The 18,260-nt window shown below is 42.0% G+C and overlaps 1 protein-coding gene and 2 non-coding genes across 3 annotated transcripts; 2 read left to right on the forward strand and 1 right to left on the reverse strand.

The window, feature by feature from the left end:
* Window positions 1–58: 58 nt before the first annotated feature.
* On the forward strand, window positions 59–18,056 carry spag17 (sperm associated antigen 17). The gene is made up of 49 exons (XM_047338749.1): window positions 59–469; window positions 812–946; window positions 1,378–1,437; window positions 1,578–1,706; window positions 1,890–2,025; window positions 2,364–2,552; window positions 2,741–2,916; window positions 3,146–3,292; window positions 4,256–4,331; window positions 4,471–4,562; window positions 4,810–5,010; window positions 5,965–6,069; window positions 6,183–6,333; window positions 6,503–6,718; window positions 6,830–6,867; window positions 6,973–7,089; window positions 7,458–7,612; window positions 7,699–7,799; window positions 7,888–7,961; window positions 8,321–8,566; window positions 8,696–8,810; window positions 9,121–9,261; window positions 9,461–9,565; window positions 9,809–9,966; window positions 10,070–10,172; window positions 10,668–10,822; window positions 10,977–11,091; window positions 11,188–11,342; window positions 11,517–11,637; window positions 11,753–12,213; window positions 12,409–12,591; window positions 12,733–12,857; window positions 12,964–13,094; window positions 13,234–13,367; window positions 13,473–13,661; window positions 13,950–14,063; window positions 14,228–14,279; window positions 14,553–14,643; window positions 14,763–14,813; window positions 15,103–15,196; window positions 15,351–15,456; window positions 15,687–15,726; window positions 15,859–15,923; window positions 16,151–16,287; window positions 16,658–16,836; window positions 16,938–16,998; window positions 17,090–17,237; window positions 17,608–17,772; window positions 17,870–18,056. The coding sequence occupies exons 1-49, from the start codon at window positions 359–361 to the stop codon at window positions 17,896–17,898; spliced, it is 6,378 nt and encodes a 2,125-aa protein (XP_047194705.1). The 5' UTR covers window positions 59–358; the 3' UTR covers window positions 17,899–18,056.
* trnam-cau lies at window positions 3,535–3,606 on the reverse strand. Its single transcript has one exon. It is a non-coding gene; the product is annotated as a tRNA-Met (tRNA).
* trnag-gcc lies at window positions 5,144–5,214 on the forward strand. Its single transcript has one exon. It is a non-coding gene; the product is annotated as a tRNA-Gly (tRNA).
* Window positions 18,057–18,260: the final 204 nt, after the last annotated feature.

Here is an 18,260-nt window from a genome sequence, read left to right on the forward strand (position 1 = left end):
CTGCCCCCACACACGTGTGGCAACAATCACATCAGCTGCCTCTAAACTGTGTGGCAACTAAAGCAGCTGCCTCTAAACTGTGTGGCAACTAAAGCCGCTGCCTCTAAACTGTGTGGCAACTAAAGCAGCTGCCTCTAAACTGTGTGGCAACTAAAGCAGCTGCCTCTAAACTGTGTGGCAACTAAAGCAGCTGCCTCTAAACTGTGTGGCCTCCATAGACTGGTGTTATCAAAGGCAGCTTCTTTAAACAGTGTGGCAACAACGACAGCGGCTTTTACATATCAGCGGCAGTTTCTGTTGCCACCGGAAGTGCCTCTACGATCCACCGCTGCCACGACTTGAACCTGCCTTTACTGAAATGCCACCAAAAGCCGGTAAGAAGGGCTCCGCCAAGAATACCAACGCAGCTGGAGAAGAACCTGTCAACTCGAACTGGGAGGCTGGTCTCACCGGAGCCCAGTTTGAAGAGGTTGGTTTTCTTTCTCCTGGTTTGACCTGTTCACAAATATTCATATTTAATCCCACAAAGTGAAACTGCGAAGGCTCTTGTGTTCTTGATACCTGGCTTCACCTGGTGCGGGGCCGGTGTCGCTAGCTACAGCGTTTCAAATGCTACACGAAAGTAGGATCCATCTTCCAAACTGTTTCTTGAGACCGTAACGTGAACGAAACTCAGGCCCGTCTTTGCAGTTTCCCCACTTTATTCATGTGATTGTCAATTAACTCTTGAAATTGAAATGGAGAGGCCTATGAAAACATGCAAACATGACCTGGATGATGTTGTTATCATGTTGTCTTTACTCGTTTCCAGGACTCGTGGCGGGCCTGTGTGTCCTTTGTGGTTGGGGGAAGTCTGGAGGATGACGAGCTGATCCAGGCTCTGGCCGTACAGCCGCCTCAACGCAAACTGTTCACCTCGTTGACCCTGGACAGCACCATTGCAATGGTCAACTTTTTAAAAATTTTAATTATTATTTGTGTCTCCTAGCTGTTTTCTCTCCCATTAGGTCACAATAGTAACAAAGCTCGTACTCACTGTCTTTTAACATCTTGTGCCCGCTATGATGCATATTTAAAATCATAAATTGATAAATTACTCTGAAAAATACAGTTATTAGCTTAGATTTTGTAATATTTGTGTCACAATGTAGTGTAGCCTTTACTGCTGACTAATTGTTTGGTCTATAAAAAGTTACATTCATTCTCTGTTTCTGTTAAATCTCAGCTTTTATCAAATTATTTGCAACTTTGTTTGCACGTCCCACTGTACTGACTGTATCATCTCATTTATGCACTGATCTACCTAATGAGTGAGTGCCACTCTAACTCATTGTATTTTGTAAACTGTAAATATTCTTCTGTCCAACTTTATTACAGATCCAGGAATTGGGGAATCCAAAAACAAAAAGAGATGATGATACCCCCATGTTCTATGAGGTGAGTTTTCAGATGTCTTAGAGGGGTAACTAGCAGAGATTTTATAATTTTTAATTATAAAAAACTGTTTGTGTGCTTTAATCTTTGCATTTGTGGAAAGGCTTTGGTCTTTTGTGACTTATATGTCTTTGTATGTGCAGGTTGCAGAGTCTGCCAAGGTGCTGTTGGATGCAGGAGAAGAGATTCCCTGTGACCTGATGGCAAAAATACTGAAGTTCCAGCTGCTTCAGGTCAAAACCACTGATCAGCAGAGGAGGGCGGCTGAGCAGGTGAGTGCTTCTAAATGTGACACTGTTGCATGTGTTGAAGGTTTAGTAACAGTCTTGGATTGTGAGTGGATTTCCACTCAGGTTATGGGAAACTATAAAGCCATGTTTCTTGAATCTTTTTTCTGCACTGAAAAGCTGCTTGCCAATCAGTTTTGTGTCATTCTGTGTCCCCTTCTGTTTAAGGCTCTGGAAGAGATGGCGAAGGCTGGTTCAACCCCTGTCAACAAGGGCCCTGACAAAAAGGGAAAGGCTCCGCCTCCCCAGGAGAAGAAAACCAAACTCAAACGCAGGGATGACGTTGAGCCACCTAAATTCATAGGTAAAAACTCAGACAGTAAATACAAATCTTATTGGACAAAGAAATAACTAATCTAAATTGGTTGAACGTGCACTTTATTGACAACCACCATGAACACACATACACTTCCTCCTAACTGGTGACAACACACACACACACACAGACACACACACACACACACACACACACGACGCAAACACAACAAAACATCAAATAACACTATTAATCAACCACAGCAGTGCAATGAGTAGGGGGATATTTTTAATATGTAAAAAATTATAAGAAATTATTATACACAAGAGCTTGTGTGTGTACATGTATTAACATACTTTTGTGTTTATATATGTGTGTGGGTGCAGAAGATGAGCCAGAAGATGGTCCTCAGCACTACATCCTGCTGCTGGGTTTCCACCAGCCCCACCTGATTTGGATCCTTGATGCCATTGGTGTACATGTAGCCAATGTCATCAAAGTGTGTTCAGAGGAAAAAGAACACACGTCTGAGGGCAACGAGCAGAGTCCGAGTACATCTCCAGTGCTGGATGCAGGTAAATATCTTTCAGTATTTGTGTATCTCCCTCTTTACCCATTGAATGAGGCAAGTTAAAAGTGCAAAGCTTAGCCATGCTTTCAAACGTATCAGTGTACTTAATCTACGGAGTAAATATCTCATACTTACAGTTGAGATGATTCATTTAAATATATTTGAGGACTGAATTGATTCAATAAATCACAGACTCGGACAGCATGGAGCAGGCTGCACGGGCCAGGAGACTGGATCTTTTCTGGGCAGCCCTGAGACCAGTTTTGGACAGCGCACCACTCGACTCCAAGCTCCACAATGTGGCTCAGCTCAGCTACACTGTCCCAGATCTCTTTCCGTCGACCCAGCCACGGAACACTGATTCTCTGGTGAGATATATGTTTTCTAGATACGTTCTCAGTATTGATTTTCTCGTGTAAAATATTGCGTCTTTTTCCTGCATGGTGTGTGTTTTGTCTCACCTTCTTGCCGTTTCCTTTTCATCACTCTCAGCCTCTGTCTTCTCAATGTCTGTGTCTCACTGTGTTTACTTGTCTGATGTTGCCTTTGACTTGATTTTGATTCCCATCTTTGTTTGGGTTTAATGTGTGTGTCCAGCTGGAGTTGGGAAGTCGAGTCTTTGACAGTGTTGCCTATCTCCTCTATGACTGTTTGGACTGGCGCAGGCAGCATCAGCACTACCTAGACAACAGCAAGCTCATCAATGTACCCACTGTTGTCGGGTTGGATTTTCAGCGTAAAGAGGTACACACATACAGTACACATGACAATCAGTGTAACCACATGACAGACCTGCAACTAAGGATTATTTTTATTATTTATTAATAAACTATAGATTATTTTCCTCATTCAAACATTTTTAAAATGCATTCCCTCAGCCCATTTTGATGTCTTCAAATATCTTGTTTTGCTGTTATTGTTGAATCCCCTAAGATACTCAATCACACTTCTTCATTTAATTAAAAAAATAAAAAATAAAAAAACCTTAGCAGAGGATGGTTTCGATCCATCGACCTCTGGGTTATGGGCCCAGCACGCTTCCGCTGCGCCACTCTGCTGCTGAGCTTGGGTGCTTTGTTGAACTCATTTTATGACTCACAGGCTGACAGAGTAGGGATTGCTCTAGTACCACAATGCAGTCAGTGTTAGAAGTAGTATTGCTAACAACATGATCTTTTATCAAGTTCTATTTGTTTTGGCTTGGATTGCACCTTTTGTGTGAACTAAAATCAAGTAGTGAGTAATGTCAGCCTGCCTGATGCTATTGATTGTAGCCTTCACTGCAGACTTATTGTTTGGTAGATAAAAATAGTTAAGTGTAAATTGTAATTTTAAATATCACTTGTGTTTAAAGTAAGTTTAAAAATAAATAAATAAATAAACAAAAAAAGTATTGAATAAGCAGGAACCACAAAAATGTCTTTATGTTTGCTTAAGGTACTGTAAAACAGCAACACTAACAAACATCCAGCGTGACTGCAATCGGTAAAACATTGGAAAGAGCTGCTGAAGTCATATGGATCTAATAGCTTTCCCCACCGTGATCATCATAGTGATGTGTGTTCATTGTCATACAGTCTGAAATACAGTATCATCAGCTATCTTAATCTGCCCAGTGAACTGTAATCAGTTGGCTGCCTTTTGTTTTCATAGTCTCAATATATCAAAACCTATTACTTTGAGTATTTTGTGCGTTTCTCTTGCTAGGTTGCGCGGACCCTTCCCCCCACGACTCCAAACTCCAAGAAGAAGACAGTTCAGGACGAAAACCTGCCAGGCCAAGGTAAAAACCTTTCTCTGCCCTCATGTATTTTTGGCAAATGCTTGTGTGTTTTTTAATTTAAAAACTAGAATGACGAAAGTAACTTGTTTCTTTTCTATCCTCTCTTCTTTGTGGACCCAACTGCCTCCTCTCTCTACAGATGCGGACATGCGTTATTATAGCGACCTACTGAACCTGGTTCCAACTGAAGCTTGCTCAGTGCCCCTGATCATGCACTGTATGCTGGAGCAGGTCTGTGGCTTATGAGTGTATGGCCAGACCATGATTTTGGAGCATTTAAAGCAACATTATGTAACTTTTACTGAGCACCATTGCCCTTTTGTCAGGCACATGTGATGATCGATTCTGTAGGGCTCTGTGTCAGAGCGATCTAACTGTGTAGTCCCAGTCTCAGAACTGAAACAAGACTGAGCAGTGGATATTCGTGTAACTTCCTTAAACCCCAAATTGATTTCACCAAATGTGTGTTTGTCTTCAGGTGGTGATGTCCTCCGAGCAGTCTGACCTAACACAGTCTCGCATGGCGAAGAAGCCCAAGCCCAATGACGCTTCCTGGTTAGACTGCGAGCTGGTCGACTACATGCTCCAGAGCTGCCTGCCTCTGGTGCACACAGAAGAGGAGCGAAGCCGCATGTTAGACGGCTTAGTGACGGTGATACAGAGTGAGGGAGACAAGAAGGTAGGAGTGGCCATAACATCAAACTACACTGGTAATCCTGATAAACCAACAGTCCCACAACCTTTGTGCATACACATACAACTGTATACACACGTAGGTTTTTTTTCTGACATCGTACTTGCGTGTATGTGTAGCATTGGTGGTTCAGTGGTAGAATTCTCGCCTGCCACGCGGGAGGCCCGGGTTCGATTCCCGGCCAATGCATCACAAACCTTTTTAACGGGAGGAGGATCTGTGAAATTTGAGACTAGGTTATGTTACAGTGAGTAGAACTTGTTACAGGCCCTCAGAGCAGCGTAGCAGCTACTGCGTCATGGTAGGAGTGTCTCACTGAACAAATGGAAAAGAAGGGGGCTGAGATGTCTGTGAGGGGGAGGGTGAAATGGCTGAGACCGGACTCCACAGTAGACATAAAGCATGTGTCCGGCAATCGCACTCATCTCTCATTTCCTGCTTTTGTTTCAACACAAGTATATTGACACAAGAGAGAATCTCAGATGTTTTTATAATGAATGTGTTGAAAGCTTTGTTTGTTTTCTCCACTGTATTGGTCCATGTGAGGAGAGGTATGTTTTATTGCAGTCTACCACCTTAGTGACAGAACTGTAGAGCTTAGCTGTCATCAGCAGATGGTACAGTCATCACATACTCAGTGCTACAAGATTAAAAAAAGAAGTTGTTATCAATGTCACATTATAAGGAGTGTGAGTTGCTTTAAAATGACGATTGGATTATGACAGAAGCTGATTTGCTTTATTTGATGTTTTACTTTATTCCACTTGTTTACCTAATACACCCAATCTCTGGTCTCCAAACCCAGATTGAGAATTACTTGTTAATTGGAACTGTAAAGATTCACGAAGGATTTCCCCATTAACTCCTGACTTTTCAGACAAACTCTACACAGAATGAAATATTTTGCTGATTTGCTTCTCGTTGATCTTCTGTGTTTAGAGACTAGTGGAGAAGTTTGGAGCAGAGGAGACCAAGAAGAAGTCGGATGACCCTTTGGTTATCAGACACCACGATGAGAGGGCACTGCGCTTGAGGGACATCAATGTAAATAGATCTTTTCTGTTTTAATTGATATGTATGGTTAGTGTAATCTCTCTGTCACCACAAGGGTGTTCATACATGGTATGTTTGTGTGTGTGTATATGACTTTCTCATAGACTGTGAAGGGTTTTGATCCAGCTGCGGTGGAGTTGTCCATGATAAAGTCGACTCCAGTTTGGGAGCTGATCCATTCTGTGGCTGATCCGAGAAAGAGCAGCTCCAGCTGGATGGCCATCAAACAGCAGCTGCAACACTACTGCACAGATGGTCAGGTTCAGAAACTATCAAAGGCACTCACCTCAATAAATACCCACCTATAATTTACATAATGTAATGTTTATCAATCAGGAAGATATTGGTCAGCCTCAGTTTTCTTGGAGAAAGCTCACGATTGGTCGGCTTGCGAATGACCTTATAATGTGATGTCATCCTGCAGATGTTGTGTCATGGCCCCAGGTGGAGCGTCTGTTTCATCAGAGTGTGTTTGAAACTATGCCACTGACCAGACTGGACCAAAATAGTGTACTACAGAAAGCTGCAGGAACACAGGGAACACTGGAACCAGCACAGCAGCAGGAGACACCCACAATAATCCCCTGGGACAACCCACAATCATACGCTAAACAGCTGCTTCACAAACTAAAGACTAAAGGTTTGTTACCTTTGTTTGGTGAATTCAGTAACTGTGATGTTGTGATATTTGGTTACATACAAATGTATGTCCATCTCTACTACTATACCTCATAATTTATTTCAATTATAGGTCCAACATTTCTCACTGAGGAACCTGGTAACACAGAGGTATTGTTCAAATCTTCTCATTACTGCAGCCTCTGACATTTTTGTAATTAAGTAAAGAGCATGTTTTCCTCCCAGTAGTGTTTCATGTGGGTTTTCTTTCTCCAGCAGTTCAGTGAGAGAGTGTGTCCCCATCTGGAGCTATCTGACATCCAGAGCTGTAGGCTGAGGTCTCTGTTTGACTGGCATTACGCAGAACACCACGACCCTTCGATCTTCCCACAGGTGTTCTTTGTTATCTTGTCTGTGTCAGCATGAGTAAACAGTTGTGCCTGCCATACGTGTTGCTCACCTTATTAGTGTTGTTAAATATGCTAATTGTGTTCAGACCTAATCCTCTAATCAGATCTAACCCTAAACAGCATCAGATTAGCATACCTTGGTTAGTTCATTATTGAGTTCTCTTTGCAGGGAGGATTTAAATGTGAAAAGTTGCCGACACTGTAAAATTCAGGGATAAATTATAAAACAAACGAGACACACTTAAGGTGATACACAAGAGCAGCATGTTGTACATCTCAAGATTTAAAGAAAAACACTTCTACCACCATACAATTTGTGTAATTAAATTTTGTTTTATTGTTTATGCACAGGTACTCCAGGTTGCATCGGAGGAATACTGCTGCCTTGACACTTTCAGAGGAAGCCACAATAACATCCGGTACATTTTTTGCCACAATCCCAAAAGTCTCCATTACCAGTGCAAGGAATCCTGGGATGTAGTGCTTCACACTGATGTCAAGTTCAGGTCAGACTGCAAGTTCTCATTGTAACATCATGATTTTTTCTGTGTGAGAATGAAACAAATGACTGAACTCTGTTATCTTTTGATAGGAAGTATCTGGAACATGTTACTGATATCATATCGGATTGGACAAGAGAGGAGGAATTAAAGAGAGAAGCAATTCAACACAGCAGTGTTGAGTCTCAAGAAGGTGCTGCAGCTTTCGACACAAGGCTCTGACAATAATAATTGATTTAATACCATACGTACAAATGCAATCTTTGTTTATCCTGAACTAGATGAAAAGGTTAAAGATTCTGCAGAGGAGGAGGAGGACACTTTGGAGCCTGTCATCAGAAAAGAGTCTCTTAAAGTTCGTACCAACTGACGCACGATTGCTGCAATCATGCACCTAACTACATCACTCCTCAAACTGAGGAAGAATTGTACAACCAGGTTACCTCTTGATCACATAGAAGGATGCAATATCATGTTTTGTTTCAGACATATTCACAGCAGTCTAAAAGTCTAGTCCCTGATCACTTCAAATATGAATTGTTTGGCTGAGATCAGTGCATCAATTTGACCCAATTCTAAATCAGCCGTGACATCCTCCCATCTATTTACTAATAATAGAACAGGACCAGATAGACTTCTTCAAATCTCCAATCATTACTTGTAGTTTCTCACACGTTGACTGCAGTTTATAATGATGTGAGCATGATGTTACAGGCCTTGAAGTTGGAGCAGGAGCGGCTGAAGGAGGAGGAGATGGACAAGAAATCAAAGAGGGAGAATACACCGAAAGGCAAGAAGCCGAAGGAGGAGGCCAAGACGACGGACAACAAAAATGTGTCAGGTGGCAAGAACAGCAGAGCCGAGACAGCAGACCGCTCAGTTACGACCCCCATAGAGTCCTCCACAGTGCCCCCTGGGGAGGAAAACAAGGAGCTGCATCAGACGGAGGAACGCTTTCATGTGAGGGCACACACACAGAAACATATTAATCAGCCGCCTTTATGTTTGCATTAAAGATAAAAACAGATAGTAGATGATCAGTTGTTTCCTCTCACAAGTAATGCATCATTATGTGTGCATGGTGTGTAGGGTTTCACAGGTTACAGCATGGATGGGATGTTGATCCATGTGTCAGGTCGTCTCCAGCACCTTTTCCCCTCAGATGGAGGACACATCACTGTGGAGAATATCATCTATGTTGAAGGTATTTTTCAAGAAGCACAAGGATTAATCAAACCAACGTCAGTTCAGGACACATACCAGCAAACAGCTTAGATGTTGAGAGATCATTACAAAGAAATACATACAGGGAATTTTGTTGTGCTGAGCTTAAGTATTCCCTCAACATTTCTCCCTCTACAGCCACATTTGTATAATAAAGGAATTAACTGGCAGAGGCAGTACAGTTATTTGCTGAATGAATAACAGTGAATTGAAGTTATTCAACACTGACATCTAGTGGTTGACCGGTACTTTGGTGATCTCCCATGCATTTTGTGCCGTTTTCAATCCAGGTTCCTGCCTAATGAAACTGGCTGTGAAGAAGGATGGACATCATTTCTACACACACATCAACCAGGTTGTTATTCATCCTGCAAGACCTCCCTCTCAGCCCCCCAAAAAAGAAACCTCTGACAAAAAGGACGACTGTAAAGGTAAAGACGCTAAACACAACACAGAAAAAAATGACCACCCTGAGTCCAGAGAGGTGGCTGCGTGAGAAAGTGTTTTGTAATTTTAGGATTCTTTTCATCCACACTTCCAATGTTTTTAAAGTTATTTTGTGGATAGTACAGTTGAACAAACTAAGATGACCCGTGAATGATTCTGTGTTCACATCATTTCTCGTCTCAGAGCCTGTGGTGGAGAAAAGAGTGAAGCAGGGCTCCCTCACAGCGGTGCTAAACAACGGAGTTCACCTCTCATACAGTTTCTATGGCCCCACAGGAGAATGCAGAGGTGGTAGTTTCATATTTTCATTCATCAAATTTTCCGCCTTTGTGAAGTTTAATTTGCATTTAAGTATTCCAGTCTTTCCTCAATGTTGAAAACAATTTGACTCTTGTTAATTATAACGCAATGATTGCTAATGTTCCAGATATCCTTATTATTATGTTTGGGGTGGAAATATCTGAATCTTCTTCACTATGCAGGCACATACTGAAAAAGCTGTTGACAGTGTTTTGTTTGGTGATGTTCTAGTGAATACCCAGGAAACAGACGGGGGCATCACAGACGCAACCACCCAAGTCCCTGCCCCTCTCTCTTCCTCCTCCCAGGACTCCAAGAATACAGACCTGGATTCAGATCCTGTCAATACACAAATCCCATCCAGCCAGGACAGTCCTCAAGAGTCCCAGGTTTCACAAAACGTGCATTAAACACACAAAAGGACACACACGTACATCTTAACCAAGAACAATATTGTTGTAATATTAACCATGTGTTTGTTTGTGGTCTAAGTTGTGTGAAGGCCAGCCGGCACGGCCATCAAGTCCATTCAACAGTGTCAACCTGTCTGTCCCTAACGGCCTCCTGCTGCAGTTTCTGAGAGAGGATATTCCAGGTCAGCTATACACAGTGTTATACATGTACAGTATGTAGACGCTCGCTCTCAGGTGTGTGTTTCCTCACATTCTTACAAAAGGCTTGTGTACTTTGAGGTGAGAATACAAATCAAATTGAAGAGCCGTGACATTGTGTTCCTAGATTGACTGCAGTAACTGTATATCACATAACTCATTAGCGGAGCATTATAACTCTGTTTTAACTGTTGCGTCAACCCTTCGACACTCATCTTTGTATTTTGGGGACCTCGTGAAAATGAAATAGTGAATCATAAGGAGTTTAATCTAAAGTAATATCTTAATATGTCTAAATTTACCTACTCATACACTCAAGAGGATATTGCCACTTATTTTGATGTCTAAAAAATAGTGTAAATGAAAACAGGAAGAAGGTTGTGTTAAATGAATGCATCCTCTGTGCATCATATTCCATTACCACTATATTCCCTCCTGTATTCACTCTCAAATATTTATCACATAATTTCTGCCTCCAGGAGAGTCCTCAGAGGTGCAGGTGAGACAGAGCTTTCCTCTCCATGGTAGGGGAGGGGTGGGGCAGCTTCTGGACCCCTCCTTGTCCAAGGAACTGTCCCGCATTGTCACCAGCCAGGGAGCTGTGATCCGTTACATGAGAGATGGGTCCACAGAGGTAAACATCCACACATTTTCATAAAGAGGCAAACATGCTAACAAATTTACAACTGGTAGTTGTACCCAACATCAAGGATTCCTATCTATTAATAGTGATGACATTACACCCATACAGGCACACAAACCATTAGCTTCATCTGTGTGTACTGCAGGTGCTGTTTGCAGATGGGTCAGTCAGTTTCAGCCAGGATGGTGGTCCAGTGTGGGTGGCTGACTCTGAGGTCAAGGAGGAAAACACTCCTAATGAAGCTAAAGTCAACATGAAAGGTCAGACTGCAGTGCAGCCCCCCCGCTGTGAAGATAATCAAGTATCATTTTCAATGACACCCAGTGTCAGATTGTCTTTGTACCTTTTGTGTACAGAACAGAGCAAAGAGAAGGCGGCTGATGCTCAGAGAGGCTGTTGGTTAACTACGACTCCCTCTGGGGCTCGCATCTGCACAGTGGGGACCACACACAAACACTTACCCACCACCCCTGTTCTCGCCTTCAAGGCTACGGACTCCATAACTCATGAGGTAAGAGTGCAGTATTACTCAGGTTATCATGATTACTTGTTCATTGTATTGATGCTACAAACATATTTATGTGCAGAGTTGTTGTTTCAAAATTGTCAGAGACACAGGGCCCAGTCTGACATTGATACACTAATTCTACACTATGGTTGAGCTTGGCATGTGTTGTTGTGTCAGGTGATGCTGAGCAGGGAGGATCTGGTGGTTTCTGTCCAGAACTCAGATGGATCTTCAGTTGTGGATCATGCAGATGGAACCCGGATCACCAGTCTCCACCAAGAAAGACCATCAAACACAGGTGACCAGCAGACAGTGCACACAGCAACCAGTCAAACAAACCTGCACTCACAAATTAAATCTTTTAGCCAAGTACAGTTTTTTGACCTGAGTCCCTGTGTCTGCTACCTTTCCAGAGGAGCAGCATAAGAGTGTGACTCTTAACGCCCCTTCTGAATGTGTATGCGGCTGCACCGAGTGTGTGTGTGTCACACGCTGCACAGACAACATCAATGAGAACATGTGCAGTCAGGATACCTGCAACACTGGGGACGAGAAAAGCAGGGACAATATAGGGAAAGCATGTGGCAAGGAGGACGATAGTACAGAGTTGATGGCGTGTGAGGACGTTTGCGATGAAAGGGAGTGTGATGAAAATGCATTGTGTAAGAATGGTGCGGAGAGTGTGTTTGCAAACGAGAATGGTGAGACCCGCCCATGTGAAACTGATAAAGGTAGCGTGTTGACCAAAGAGAGAGTGATGTTGGTGGAGAAGGAGGGCTGCGCTACAGTGGTGATGTATCCAGAGAGACACACGGCTCACGTCTTTTTGGCTGATGGAACTGTCATCACTGGGAACAACCAAGGAGCCTATCAGGTGGGGATGTTTATGCCAAATGTGTTTTTTTTTTAAGAAAAGTTGGATTATCTTGATGGAAATGAGTGTTTTTAGCCTACATATATCAGTCAGCACCACAGTGTCAGTCTCTGTTGACAGACTATCTTAGGCAGTATCATTGATTAAAAACCCATCTGTCTGTTTACCTTCTTTTGTTTGTTTCATGCATCCAAGGTGTTCCCATCCAACGGCCTCCTGCAGATCCAAAGTGACGGCAAGTGTGTCTACTCCTCTGACCCACTTGTAACCCCCAGTCCGATGGGTGATACTCCCACAAACCAACCAGGAAGCTACACCATGAGTCACACAGACAAAGTGGCCTGTGATATTACAGACGCTGATGGGAACCACTTCCAGGTCAGTTATCATCTGTATCCGAATCTTGAGAAAGCAGCTCTTCTGAAAAATAAAGAAATAACTTTAAAATTATTTGACAGAAATGTACCCATCGTCTTTACTTCAGCAAAAAGTTGGAATCAATGACAAACTGTGTTGCAGGTGATGGAGGATGGGCAGGTATCAGTGCTGAACGTCAATCCCACTCCTAGCACGCTGAAACACGACGAGGAAAAGGAAGAGGAAGACCGGGAAGTGTCCAGGCTTCATGAAAAACATTGTCCTAGGTGGGCTTCCATAGATATGACTCTCATAATTAATAGTGTGAGATGGAATGGATATGGATGGGGGTTTTACTTAAAGCTTGAAAACATACAGTATCTCGTCCTGCAGGCTGTTTCTGGTACATGAGGACGGCTCAGGTACTGAACTGCTGCGCTCTCAAACTGTGGAGGAGCTGCTCTACCAGGCGTACTCTGACCCTACCATCGCAGTGCGGAAGGAACCACTGCCGGACACACAAGGTGCACTGCTCAATATCATTTGAATTAGGAAATACAATGATCATACAATAGCATTTCAGAGGGGAGGATTCAATAAGAAGGTTTTATGGTGTCATGGAGCCATTCTTTAGTGCTTTAATTTGTGCATTTGTGCTCCCAGATGAATTTGGTATTACCATCCTCAAGCCCAGTCACCAGAGTGTGTGTTCCAAGTGGATGCTAGGGAAACAGAACCCTGACATAACCCCTCCAAACCTCAGAAACCGCAACTGGCGTGACTTCCCTAGAAAAGAGGTACTGGCACACACAAACCCATTGTACATGCACGCAAAGGCAAACAACACACTCAGGGCCAATCGCTGACACATTCCATTTTTTTTGTGTTTCTCTCTTTCTCAGAAGAAAAGCCCAGGTCCTGCATTTGGTACCAACATGGGACGAGGTCTGACTCTGAGAGAGTGGCCCGGGGGTTCTGCAGCACAGCACCAACATGTCCGGGGCTCCCCTAAAGTCCTGGAGATGAGGGAACTGTGCCAGCACCAACCATTTACCAGGCTGTTCAAAAATACTATAGATGCACGACTGAAGGTAGAACTCACCCAGCATCCTTTCTTTTAAAAATGGTCATGAGGTGGTGTGTTTTTTTTACTTTTAAGTTTTATATTTATTGCACTGAAATGCTAACAATGGCTTTGCTAAACCAAGCAGATTAAAGAGAACATTTAAGACTATCTTATCTCTTGGTTTAGAGGGAAAAGGGTTACAGCAGGAGCAGACACCTGAAAATGATCCTATTTTTATTACTTTAAGTTTTGACTTTTATGGAAATTTTTTCACAAGATTGTAACAGATGTTAAAATGTTGCTCTGACTGTAGGAATACATTGAGAGCTTGATGGAGAGGGATCAGCGATCAGAAGCCATGAAGGTCAAAGACCCTCGCACTGATAAGGAGAGTGTCCATGCCAGTGATCTGCTCAATCTGGTCCTGGTCAGTGCACACACACGCACACACAGACAAACGTACACACACACACACACACACACACACACACACACACACACACACACACACACACACACACACACACACACTCACTCAAACTCGCACATTAATTTTATATATATATAAAATTAATTATGTGTATTTTTCAGTCTTTCAGAGAGAAAGAGGATACAAATCCCACCTTTGTGAAGAGGACTTCAGGTGGGCACCTTTTGTGTGTTGATGTGTTGGTTCTTGTATATTATGTGAAAGATTGTAACAGCTGGAACTGGACTGGAATCAGACTAATGATACCAATTACATGTCATCATATGTGTTAATCATCCAAATTATTGTTTGTTTTCAATAAATTACTTAATTTTTGTCAAAGTAAAGTGAAGATAAGTTGTTTTTAGTCAAGTTACTTTATCAGCTGTTTCACTTCAGTTGTGTGTCACAAACACTTCCTCTAAATTCTTCTGTGTGTATCCACAGTGGACATTGGGAATCTGTACAGCCAAGGTATTGGAGCTCAAGATCAACAGCCGGATATTTCCAAAAGCACAGGCTCGGCAGATAGTGACAGGTAAGAGAGATTAAAGTGAAACATGTGCATTTATGAAATAACACTCTTAAAGGACAGTTCTACATATTTGAAAAGGTTTAAACTATAATATGTATTTTTAAACCTACTCTCCTATTCAGTTCTGTTAATGTGAAGGAGTCAAAATGGACTGAAAAACATGCACAATACAGGTAAATATAAAGTCACACATTAATGCACTAAAATGACATCTGAAGTGAATATTTCATGTGTTATTGTCTCAGGGGAATACATATGGCCGTTGCTGTGTTTCTCCTTTGAAGAGAATTATTATAATATTTAGCATACTGAAGCAACTGCAATTCTACTAAGAGATGATTGCAGGATAGATAATGGACAAACAATGGAAATGATGGCACTCCCATGGCAACAGGTACATTCAATTTGTGCTAGCAGCCATCGACTCATCAGTCATTTTCTCTGCATGCATGTGTGAGTCAGACAGGAGGTGTGTGAGGAGAAGGCTTGTAGAGCGGCTTTGAGAAGGAAGAGCATTGTTCCATATTTCCACCCAGAAAATATTCCACTGTACCAGGTACTGTATGTGTCCACTTTCATATTTTGTATATCATTTTATGTAGCTAAAAAGTCAAAAGTCTAAAAACACATTGATTCAACCTTTCTGAATTCATATAGAGGAATGCACAATGTACACTTAGAGATGCAGCTTTGTGTTTTTTCCGAATCAGCTGCAGAACCAAGCACCAGACATGAAGAGGCTCTCCATGGATCTTCCACCAATCCCTAAGTCAGACTGCGCTGAGGCCTTTCTGAAAGATGCTCCACAGGAGAACAGTTAAGTCATGATTTTGTAAGGATTTACTCACAGCTGCTAAGATGAAACTCATTTTAAAGGGAGGCCTGTTGGGAATCCATGGGGAGAAACACAAGCTAAATTCAACACAACTTAAATAACGTAAAACTCAATTTAAAGCCATTAGCAAATTGCTTAAAAAGCATTATAATTGTAGATTTGATTAAAATACGTTCTGTATGATTTACTGTATTTGTGTTTGTCACTGCAGCCCCACGACCTTTAAACCCAACACCTTCTCAGTCTGCAAGGTAATAATGAAAAGCATACTAAGAACTGTTTTTTGTTTTTCTTCTGTTTAATTAGGTTTTCACTATTCCATAAATTACTTGTCTAATTTATGCTGTTCCGACACTGCTTAACATCTGGTATTTTCCTCTCAGTCGTGCAGCAGGAAGTGACGGGCTGCCTGTGAGGAGACCCACTAACCCCACACCTCAGACTGCTGGTTTGTACCTTGCCCTTCTTATTTACTTCATGCTCAAAGGAATCTTCCAATCAGATACCTCACCAGTGATGTGTCAAATGCCAGACTGTTCTCAGATATTGTCTAGAAATCCGTAACTACACGTGATATTGCTGGGACATTTCTATTTAAAGCATCATCAGAAATTAGACTTTAAATCACATATGAATGAACGAGTGACTATGTCCTTGTGTGTGTCTCTGTGCCAGGTGAAAGCAGTCAGAGGGGTTCACCTGGGCCATATAAGTCTGTCCAGGTGGATGTGACTGGAGAGCCCAGGAGGACTAAAGTCAGACTACCGACCTCCATCCTCGTCTCTAAACCCCGCAGTATGCCAAATCAACAGGTACACAAACACACATTAAATGTCAGTAGATCAACTGTGTTGGACCAAATTCAAATATTTGTATATTTAATTACATTACACAGCTAATTTAGTAAAAAGATTATGTCGGAAATAGTAAAATCAAGTGTTTCTTTAACACCTTTCTTATTTTTGAAAAGCCTTTATCTACTGTATCCATTTTTTGCCTGTGAATATTAAAAAGTTATTCTCTAGTGACCTCTAGAGGTGGAGATGTGCCACTTTAGACCATATCTGGACATCATGTAATCATGCAACATTTGTATCTATACACATGTGTCTCTATCACTGTCAAACAAATACTGTTCCTCCTGTATTCCCGCAACACTCTGTTTGTGTCCTTTTATTCCAGTTCCTATCATTGGACGAGCCATTGAGGAGGAGGTGTCGAACGATTTCTCTGACCAATCCAAATGTTGTAGTGAGGGGCTTCCTGCTCCTCCCGTCCACCGTCGACTTCGGTACAGTGCAGGAGGGCACCTCGTCATCCATCACTGTGGTGATGAAGAACGTGGGAGTTGACACGTGCAGGTATGGACGAGGATCCTGATGATGGTTGAATGATTGAGTAAACAGGCAGTTCAGATCGGCACAGGTGAATTCATGGCCACTTTGCTCTGTATCTCTTGCAGGTTTCACGTGAAACAGCCTCGTCCTTCCACAGGCCTCCGTGTCATCTACAATCCTGGGCCTGTACGTTTCCATCTGGATCTTATCATTACAGTAAATATTAATCCTCATGTTTGAACAAGCTTTTTTCCTAAATCAACTCGAATTTGTCCAGGTGGCTGCTGGGTTGCAGGTTGAACTGCAGGTTCAGCTGTTTGCCAAGTGTACATCCCAACCAGGAGATGTAGAGACAAAAAAGCACATCTCCCAGGATATTATCATCCACACTGAGACAGACATCTTCTTCCTGCCAGTCACTGCGAATATCCTTCCACTAACTTAAGATTTTCTTTTTACTTGGGGAGAAAGTTTTGCTTTTCGTTATAGATTCAAGTATTTTCCTAAAACTTAGTTTTTTGTCCATGAGCCATATGAGCTACTATTCAGCCTTGTATTGTCCTCGCGACTTATCAATTTGCAAATTCTTAATGAAATCACATTTCAGCATCTCTTCATGTTGTCTGACTCATAGGCTTGTTTTCAACATTTTAATTAAAATTCCCTCCGAGGAAGGAAACTGAAGTAATTTAGGTTTAATTGTAAATAAAATGTGTGAAATTTCCACAATTGCAATCAGCTAGATCTGTGTAGTGACATAAATGATGCATGATATTGATCCTTAAACAGTTTCACTCATCCTTCCTGAGAGGTTGTATGACATTTTGCTCAAGGAGCGCACCAGTGCACACAAAAAGAAAAGCTCCAGGGTTCTCGAGCTCTCCTCCAGTCTGCCAGATGGTCAGGGTGTCGCACACAGACGACCCAATACCCTCCTGACCAGTTCTGCTGCAAAACCAGGTCGGTGTCTTAAAACCAAATTCTAAACCAAAACTACACATCTTTGAGTAGAAAGAATATCAGTATCACGGAACCTGTTCTTGTTTGTAAATTGCAGGAAATCTGAATCGCTCCACGAGTCAATGAGGAATACACAAAAACACCATCTTTAATCTGATTTCTCCTTTTTCACATGTTAAGAAATCATAAGCAGTGCAGGCCTTTGGTACATTCCACAAAAATCTAATAATTTGAATGGATTTTGTTGTTTTTTCCCCAAAATAAAATCCTTATTAACACATGAACTCTGGACATTTGTGTGTTCTTTAAAAGACTTCAGATAAGATAATACTTTATTAGTCCCACAATGGGGATATTTGCTGTGTGGAAGCAGCAAAGAGGACAGTCCAAATATACACATCAGGAAAGTAATAAATGTATTGTACTTATTTATTGCATGCCATGCAATGCAAGCACAAGGAAATATATAAATATACATAGAGTAGAAG

The sequence above is a fragment of the Hippoglossus stenolepis genome, chromosome 23 (assembly GCF_022539355.2).
Source record: "Hippoglossus stenolepis isolate QCI-W04-F060 chromosome 23, HSTE1.2, whole genome shotgun sequence".
NCBI classification, from domain to species: domain Eukaryota; kingdom Metazoa; phylum Chordata; class Actinopteri; order Pleuronectiformes; family Pleuronectidae; genus Hippoglossus; species Hippoglossus stenolepis.

Coding starts and splice junctions, on each gene's coding strand:
- spag17 (XM_047338749.1), top strand. CDS start 359: ATGCCACCAAAAGCCGGTAAGAAGGGCTCCGCCAAGAATACCAACGCA. Junction 14,064..14,227: donor ATCTGCTCAATCTGGTCCTG/GTCAGTGCACAC, acceptor TGTATTTTTCAG/TCTTTCAGAGAGAAAGAGGA. Junction 17,773..17,869: donor CAGTTCTGCTGCAAAACCAG/GTCGGTGTCTTA, acceptor TGTAAATTGCAG/GAAATCTGAATCGCTCCACG.